This window comes from Coregonus clupeaformis, unplaced genomic scaffold, assembly GCF_020615455.1.
Source record: "Coregonus clupeaformis isolate EN_2021a unplaced genomic scaffold, ASM2061545v1 scaf1305, whole genome shotgun sequence".
In the NCBI taxonomy this organism is placed as follows: Eukaryota; Metazoa; Chordata; class Actinopteri; order Salmoniformes; family Salmonidae; genus Coregonus; species Coregonus clupeaformis.
This window is the reverse complement of record NW_025534759.1, coordinates 94435-104120: the sequence shown is the minus strand read 5'-3', so window position 1 is coordinate 104120 and position 9686 is coordinate 94435. Positions and strand designations below refer to the sequence as shown.

The window sequence follows — 9686 nt, the reverse complement described above, 5'->3', positions numbered from 1 at the left end:
AACAGAACATGACTTCAGCTTGAAGAGTGATTCCCTAAAGCTTTTTTTTTGTGCCATGATGACTCACTTAAAGCACTTTTGACTACCACCATTTACAATGAAACTGTGGTACTATGGATGGATGGTAGAAGCTGAGGGGTTAGTCTGGTAGGGTAATACTGTGGTACTATGGATGGATGGTAGAAGCTGAGGGGTTAGTCTGGTAGGGTAATACTGTGGTACTATGGATGGATGGTAGAAGCTGAGGGGTTAGTCTGGTAGGGTAATACTGTGGTACTATGGATGGATGGTAGAAGCTGAGGGGTTAGTCTGGTAGGGTAATACTGTGGTGGGGGGAGGGGGGGGTAATTCGGTTTACTCACGATCAGGGCGTGTTCACGACCCATGGTTATGACCGTACGGTTGATGGTCCTGAGGAGACTGACCACAATGTCCTGAATATGCTGGAATGTCTCGCCCTGAGAGAGAGAGAGAGAGAGAGAGAGAGAGAGAGAGAGAGAGAGAGAGAGAGAGAGAGAGAGAGAGAGAGAGAGAGAGAGAGAGAAAGAGAGGAAGGTCATGAACCATTTGGAGCGAAAGGAGAGACATTTTTGTAAATGTTTTAGACATACTCATAACATGCCCTATATATACACTCAATATCGCTCACTAAGGCTTTCATCAGCTCTTCTTTTAGATCTCTACAACCGGACACATTCTGTTTTCTCTCTGTGTGCCTCGCCAAAGAAATTTACTGCCCCCATTGCTGTTCCCTATATGACAGTAGAGGTCAAAGGTCATTGGTTATTTGAGTTCTGAGTCACCTAGGTATCCTCATCAACTACTGCATGATCATTTAATCTGGAATCACATACAGTATAATGATATAATAATAATAATAATAAGAAGAAGAAGAAGAAGAAGAAGAAGAAGAAGAAGAAGAAGAAGAAGAAGAAGAAGAAGAAGAAGAAGAAGAAGAAGAAGAAGAAGAAGAAGAAGAAGAAGAAGAAGAAGAAGAAGAAGAAGAAGAAGAAGAAGAAGAAGAAGAAGAAGAAGAAGAAGAAGAAGAAGAAGAAGAAGAAGAAGAAGAAGAAGAAGAAGAAGAAGAATTATTATTATTATTATTATTATATATACCATTCAGCAAATTACAGTTTTTTTCAATTGCTAACAAACATTGGTCAATACTGATGCCATTTTTTCAAAACTCTTCACACAGTCTACATTACCAACATGCATCTTGGCCAAACAGTTAATCTCACCTCCAAAACACTCTCAAACCACCAAAACACTTCATACATGTCTCAGAATAAGCTCATTTGACCATAACACTGGCAACAATTCTCACTCAGAAAGCATACATTGTCACTCATAACACACTGACCTAAAAAACACTAAACAACAGGGAGCATAACATAAATGATGAACTTTTCTCTTAGAAGTTTGAATGATTTTTCACATAAATCAGTATTTCATTATAGAATAAGAATAACACATTTTCACTTAATTGACTGTACTAAAGTATATGTAACAAGAATGATTCAGAAATGCAGCAATTTGCTTCAATAGTCTTTATTTTTTCTATATCTTTGCATATAGTAATTTATTTGTGAAAAATAAAAAGTTGAAACAAAAAACAAATTCCTGAAATTCCAGGGCTGCAATAATAATTTAAAAAAAAAACATCAACAACATGTATAGTATAATCACTCATACTATACAGTACTGTGACGGTTCTAGTTCTTTGTCTCTCCTGCATTTGGCCACAAGTTCTCATAAACATCACATCTTATTTCTTCTCTGGCGATGCATCTTGGAAAAGTATCTTCTGGAATGTCTAATCCAACCCTGGCAGTCTTCAGGAGAAGTGTCTCCACACCCTGCATTCATGGCATCCAGTAAGGACATCTGGTCATGTGGATGGTGATCATAAACCTCCCACCTCAATGCAGAGAAAAACTCCTCTATGGGGTTTAGGAAGGGGGAGTATGGAGGCAGGAATAGTACTGACATCCTGGGAGATGCAGCAAACCAGGCTGTGACTGCAGCAGAGTGGTGGAATGCCACATTATCCCACACAACAACAAAGGTAGAGGAGTTTCCTGCCCCTCTCTCCTCCACTGGCACAAGTCAATTATGCAGGTCATCCAGAAAAGAAATGAGCCTCTCTGTATTGTAGGGGCCAATGAGTGGTTTGTGTAACAGCAAAACATCATTGGACAGTGCTGCACACATTGTGATGTTAGCTCCTCTCTGGCCTGGGACATCCACGGTTGCTCTCTGTCCAATCACATTTCTTCCCCAGCGGCGTGTTTTTGCCAGGTTGAATCCAGCTTCATCCACAAAGATGAATGTATGTGCAGTTTGCCTGGCTTCCATCTCCATTACTCTCTAAAATACAGTAAATCCACAGTTTTACAGTACTTTACATTATACATAGCTGTGTATGTACCCTGTTTGGTTATTGAACAGACATCTTACCTGTACATATTGATACCGGAGATCTTTCACACGTTCACCGTTTCTCTCAAAGGGTACGGTGTACAACTGCTTCATCCTTATTTTATGTTTCTCTAGGACACTGGCAATTGTCGTTGTGCTGACCGTATTCACATTCCCAAAAGTGATATTGTCTGCCAGCACTCTGTCCCGAATTTCCCGCAGTTTTATTGCATTTTTGCCAATCACCATGTCAACAATGGCAATTTCCTGCGCATCTGATAATATTCTGTCTCTCCCTCCTGTGGGAGGCAACCTTTGGATCCTACTGAAAAACACAAAACAATCAATATATTTAAAAATGTCAGTACATGTAAAAATGTGAACATACTGTATTGTACTGTAATATGTACTTCAATTATCATTGAAGGATGCACATCTCACCTGTTGTTTTGCCGGAAAATTCGTACTATTGATGCAACTGTTGAACGCATCAGATTTTGTTGCACCCTTAAACCGGCCTCTCTCAAAGAGAGACCATATTTTACAATAATAATTGTGGCTCTTATCTCATCAGAGACCACCGCTCTTGGTCTTCCTCTCCTTTGTCCTCCACGCATTCTCCCTCTCCATGCCACTCTTCTTTCCCCACCAACCTGTCTTCCTTGATCCATGTTTCCCAACTAAATCATTCCGAAGCCGTCCTCTTTTGTCTGTTTGGTAACAACACTAAAAACAGGACACCTGGGTAGGCTTTCAGCTGAAATTGCCATCAGCTGTATTTGGAATGATGAAATATTCTGCTGAGATTTTCTATATGTTTCAATCTGGTTACTGCAGAAATGCATGACATTTGCCATCATTTAACATTGTTGGAAACAGTGTGTTAGCATTTGAAAACGTGCTGCAAATATATAGTTTTGCAGGTGGTGGAGTATGAATGAGAAAAGAGTTCATGGATTTCGGAGACTGTGGTCATTGAAAGCATTTTGTGTGAAAGCAATGAAAAATGATTCACAGTTTGGTCCAAATACACTTCTGTTTCGCTGACTGTGTGAAGAGTTTTGACAATGTGACTTCAGTTTTGACCAATGCATGTTAGCAATTGAAAGAAATACGTAAAATCAAGTGTGCATAGAGTACATTTTACTTATATGTGTGGTCCCAGGAATCAAACCCACTATCCTGGCATTGCAGGGCCATGCTCTACCAACTGAGCTACAGAGGACCATGCACATACGCACTGCACACACACTCTCTCTCTCCCTCTCACACATACACGCACACCTCACACACACACACACACACACACACACAACACTCCTCCAGACAGTGTGTGTGAGGCCAGATGCAGCGAAGTCAGGGGTGCAGTGAGGCAGCTAGCTACTCTGTCCAGGAAAACATCTGCTGTGCCCTCCAGTACGTTACCTTGTAATGACCCTGACTGTGTGGGTGTTCAGCTTACCTACAGTACCTAGAGACAAGCCCTGTCTGTTGTGTAGACTTTGAAAACTGTTAGTGGGAATTCTACCCAAGCTACAGTATTTAGAGCCATATCAACTGTGTATATGTGCGAAAAGAGTGTGTGTGTGTGTGTGCGTGTGTGTGTGTGTGTGTGTGTGTGTCTGTGTGTCGGTCATGTCGGTACATGATTTAAAGGGATTGATTTGAGGCAGGCAGGCATGATTCAATTAAATTATGAAATGAAATGAGTCACTGGATACAGTCCAGGTAAACAGAGCAGAGGGAATGTGTGTCATCATACAAATACACACACACATCCAGATTTCATAGAGTTGTGAAGCAGCTGTTCCTATAACTGAATAACTTTAATAAGATTTTCCTGCATCGTTTTTGTATCATATCTCTCTCCCAAACCCAAACTCACCTTGACAAGCACACACACACACACACTCAGACACCCTCGCCTCGCTAAATCAGATCAGAGTCACACAATGCTCCCTCTACCTCAAATAAACTCTCTCTCACAACTCCTCCTACACACACACACACACACACACACACACACAGTGTATTATTCCCCAGGACATTAGTATCCGTCTCGCCCCTCTCAAGTTCAAAGACATGTTTGGCGTGACAACTTAATCAGGTACACTCTAAATCCCCACGGCAATCACTCAGTCTGCAGCACAGTTTGGGAGCGTCTAGAGGAGGAGAGGAGAGAAAGATGGAGGAAGAGAGAGGGAGGAGAAAGTGGGAGAGAGACTGTGAGTGAAGTGAAATGGAGCATGCAGAACTATGCGAACCCCTTCTCTCTGCTCCCTCTCTCTCTCTCCTCCCTCTCTCTCTCCTCCCTCTCTCTCTATACCTTCTCTCTCCTCCCTCATCTTTCTCTTTCCCATGCATCTCCCTGCAAGTTGTTTTTCTTTTTGTTCTGCGATGGATCACTCTTCAGCCTTCCCTGGTTCTCTCCCTTCCATCTACAGTATTCTATAATCACTCTCTTCATCTCTCTCTCTCTCTCTCTCTCTCTCTCTCTCTCTCTCTCTCTCTCTCTCTCTCTCTCTCTCTCACTCTCTCTCTCTCTCTCTCTCTCTCTCTCTCTCTCTCTCTCTCTCTCTCTCTCTCTCTCTCTCTCTCTCTCTCTCTCTCTCTCTCTCTCTCTCTCTCTCTCTCTCTCTCTCTCTCTCTCTCTCCCTGTCCCTCTCTCACATCTAATCCTTCATATTTGCTCTTTTTGTCTTGCTGTTGCCAGGCAGATTGATTTATGTGTAATCTGAGTGTTGATACACTGGATTGGGAGATTTCATATTGGCAGAACAATAATCAGTCCACATGTTGTAAAGCTCTCCTAAGAGCACCAAAGTCATTTAGGGACTCACTAAGACTTTCAGAGGATTCAGACACAGTACATTAAACTACTAGAGACAGAGAGGCAGTAAACCCAGAACACAGATCTCTAGGCTACCTCTGTCTGTCTCTATCTCTGTCTGTCTGGATGGCTGGCTGTATGGCTGTCTGGCTGTTTTTCCCTCTTATTCAAATTCCATGTTTACGTCAATCTCTCTCTTTGTTTCTCTCTATGCTACTGACGTCAGTTCTCTTCATCACAATTCACCCTCAAACTCCCTTTTAGTTCATTTGTTTATCCTTCTCCCTCTCTCTCTCTCTCTCTCTCTCTCTCTCTCTCTCTCTCTCTCTCTCTCTCGCTCTCTCTCTCAATTCAATTCAATTTTCAATTTAAGGGCTTTATTGGCATGGGAAACGTATGTTAACATTGCCAAAGCAAGTGAAGTAGATAGTAAACAAAAGTGAAATAAACAATAAATATTAACAGTAAACATTACACTCAGAAGTTCCAAAAGAATAAAGACATTTCAAATGTCATATTATGTATATATACAGTGTGGTAACAATGTGCAAATACTTAAAGTACAAATGGGAAAATAAATAAACATAAATATGGGTTGTATTTACAATGGTGTTTGTTCTTCACTGGTTGCCCTTTTCTTGTGGCAACAGGTCACAAATATTGCAGCTGTGATGGCACACTGTGGTTTTTCACCCAGTAGATAAGGGAGTTTATCAAAATTGGGTTTGTTTTCGAATTCTTTGTGGATCGCTGTAATTTGAGGGAAATATGTGTCTCTAATATGGTCATACATTTGGCAGGAGGTTAGGAAGTCCAGCTCAGTTTCCACCTCATTTTGTGGGCAGCTTTCCTTAAGTTTGGGTCAGTCATACAGTGGTATATACAGAATACCTGACCACTGTATACTTTCTGTTTAGGGCCAAATAGCATTCTAGTTTGCTCTGTTTTTTTGTTTGTTCTTTCCAATATGTCAAGTAATTCTCTTTTTGTTTTCTCATGATTTGGTTGGGTCTAATTGTGTTGTTGTTGTCCTGGGGCTCTGTGGGGTCTGTTTTTGTTTGTGAACAGAGCCCCAGGACCAGCTTACTTAGGGGACTCTTCTCCAAGTTCATCTCTCTGTAGGTGATGGCTTTGTTATGGAAGGTTTGGGAATCGCTTCCTTTTAAGTGGTTATAGAATTTAACGGCTCTTTTCTGGATTTTGATAATTAGCGGGTATTGGCCTAATTCTGCTCTGCATGCATTATTTTGTGTTTTACGTTGTACACGTAGGATGTTTTTGCAGAATTCTGCATGCAGAGTCTCAATTTGGTGTTTGTCCCATTTTGTGAATTCTTGGTTGGTGAGCTGACCCCAGACCTCACAACCATAAAGGGCAATAGGTTCTATAACTGATTGAAGTATTTTTTGCCAGATCCTAATTGGTATGTCAAATTTTATGTTCCTTTTGATGGCATAGAAGGCCCTTCTTGCCTTGTCTCTCAGATCGTTCACAGCTTTGTGGAAGTTACCTGTGGCGCTGATGTTTAGGCCGAGGTATGTATAGTTTTTTGTGTGCTCTAGGGCAACGGTGTCTAGATGGAATTTGTATTTGTGGTCCTGGCAACTGGACCTTTTTTTGGAACACCATTATTTTTGTCTTACTGAGATTTACTGTCAGGGCCCAGGTCTGACAGAATCTGTGCAGAAGATCTAGGTGCTGCTGTAGGCCCTCCTTGGTTGGTGACAGAAGCACCAGTGTCACGATCGTCGGGAACAGATGACCAATGCGCAGCGTTAGTTGCGAACATATTTTATTAAATAGAGTAATCACCCGAACAAAACAACAAACGTGACGTCCACGGTCTAACACAAACCAACTGGAACAAGATCCCACAACCACTGTGGGAAAACAGCTTGTCTAAATATGGTTCCCAATCAGAGGCAACGAGTGTCAGCTGTTGCTGGTTGTCTCTGATTGGGAGCCATATTTAGACAGGCTGTGTTCCCACAGGTGTTGTGGGATCTTGTTCCTTTTGGTTTGTTCTGTATGGTTTATGTTGTAGCCAAGGACTTCACTTTTCGTTATCGTTTGTTTTTTATCGTGTTTTCATTTAATAAATATAAGTATGTTCGCTCATCACGCTGCGCCTTGGTCTACTCCGTTCAACGATCGTGACAACCAGATCATCAGCAAACAGTAGACATTTAACTTCAGATTCTAGTAGGGTGAGGCCGGGTGCTGCAGACTGTTCTAGTGCCCTCACTAATTCGTTGATATATAAGTTGAAGAGGGTGGGGCTTAAACTACATCCCTGTCTCACCCCACGGCCCTGTGGAAAGAAATGTGTGTGTTTTTTGCCAATTTTAACCGCACACTTGTTGTTTGTGTACATGGATTTTATAATGTCGTATGTTTTTCCCCCAACCCCACTTTCCATCAATTTGTATAGCTCTCTCTCTCTCTCTCTCTCTCTCTCACACACCTCTTTATTCTCTCTCTCTCTCTTCTCTCTCTCTCTCTGTCTCCTCTCTCTCAATTCAATTTCAATTTACACATATGTTTACATTGCAAAAGCAAGTGAAGTAGATAATACACAAAAGTGAAATAAACAATAAAAATGTACAGTAAACATTACACTCACAAAAGTTCCAAAGAAACCCTCTCTCTCTCTCTCTCTCTCTCTCTCAAGGAGGGGTGCTTGGTTATAACCTTCTAGGTCCGTTAAAATGAAGTAAAGTTTGTGCTTATCCTGATGTAACTATTGGGCCAATAATAAATTCTAATAAAGATTTCTCTCTCTCTCTCTCTCTCTCTCTCTCTCTCTCTCTCTCTCTCTCTCTCTCTCTCTCTCTCTCTCTCTCCCCCTTTCCCTCGTTCTTTGCTCAGGATTCATTAGTGCCATCAAAGTAAAGGGGAAAATAGAGTAATAACTTCACTTCAAAGGTTCTGTGGGCTGTCAACAATTTGCTTGAGCAATTAACAAGCCTCTGTAGGATATTGATGAGAGTTTGTTGTTCACTTTATGTGTGGGATTATCTGCGTACATGCAGGCATGGTTATATGCCTAGGTGCCTATTTCTATGTGTGAATCAGTGAATGTGTATAGACAAAAGGGGATGGATGTGAGGTAATATGTGATTCATCTACTGTTCACTATTGTCGTCTGTGTGTGATTGGTAAGTGCTGAAGCCTTCGGAGTGGGGCGGCAGGTAGCTTAGTGGTTAAGAGCGTAGTGCCAGTAACCGAAAGGTCGCTGGTTCTAATCCCTGAGCCGACTAGGTGAAAAATCTGTCGATGTGCCCTTGAGCAAGGCACTTAACCCTAATTGCTCCTGTAAGTCGCTCTGGATAAGAGCGTCTGCTAAATGACTAAAATGTAAATGTAAATGGTCAGTTTCAATCAATCACATTCATGTTAAAAGGCCCTTTTAACATCAGCAGTCACAAAGTGCTTTACAGTAGCCTGACCTAGACCCTAAAGAGCAAGCAATGCAGAAGAGAAAGCACAGTGGTCAGGAAAAACTCTCTGGAAGCAGTGGTGGAAAAAGTATACAATTGTCATACTTGAGTAAAAGTAAACATAAATTAATAGAAAATTACTCAGGTAAAAGTGAAAGTCACCCAGTAAAATACTACTGGAGTAAAATAATAAAAGTATTTGGTTTTATATATACTTTAGTGTCAAAAGTTAATGTAATTGCGAAAATATATTTAAGTATCAAAAGTAAAAGTATAAATCATTCAAAATTCCTTATAATAAGCAAACAAGATGGCACCATACATTTTGTTTTTTTACAGACAGCCAGGGACACACAACAACACCTAGGCATCTTTTACAAACTAAGCATGTGTGTTTAGTGAGTCTGCCAGATCAGAGGCAGTAGGGATGACCAGGGATGTTCTCTTGATAAGTGTGTGAATTGGACAATTTTCCTGTCCTGCTAAGCATTCAAAATGTAACGAGTACTTTGGGTGTCACGGAAAAAGTATGTAGTAAAAAGTACATTATTTGTCAAAAAAGTTGTCAAAAATATAAATAGTAAAGAAAAATACAGATATCCCAAAAAACGACTTAAGTAGTACTTTAAAGTATTTTTACTTAAGTACTTTACCCCATTGCCTAGAAGGAAGGGACCTAGGAAACCTAGAGAGGAACCAGGCTCAAATGGGTAAGCAGTAAGCTGTTGCCTTGATAGGCTGTGTGTGTCTTACCACATTGTCTCTGCTGAGGACCTCCAGGATGTTGTTGAGCAGCTCCACACTGTTCCTCCGCTCGTCATGAGGCCCCTCCCCCATGTCCTTCAGCGCTCCGCTCAGCTCCCGAAGCATCATGGGTAGCAGAATGTCACGGCACTCTGAGGGACACAACATATTTTCAGCATGGTCAGGTTCCAGCCACACACACACACACACACACACACACACACACACACACACACACACACACACACACA

The 9686-nt window shown here is 41.3% G+C and overlaps 1 protein-coding gene across 1 annotated transcript in view; it reads right to left on the bottom strand.

The window, feature by feature from the left end:
• The window catches only part of LOC121532851 (dedicator of cytokinesis protein 2), a gene marked incomplete at its 3' end in the record, with an annotated part of 127502 nt that overhangs the window by 49193 nt on the left and 68623 nt on the right, over positions 1-9686 (bottom strand). Inside the window, exons 25-26 of the mRNA XM_045217975.1 lie at positions 9445-9587; positions 363-458 (exon numbers count right to left, since the gene is read on the bottom strand). Of these exons, the coding sequence (XP_045073910.1) occupies positions 363-458; positions 9445-9587 (239 nt within the window). The remainder of the gene's footprint in view (positions 1-362; positions 459-9444; positions 9588-9686) is intronic.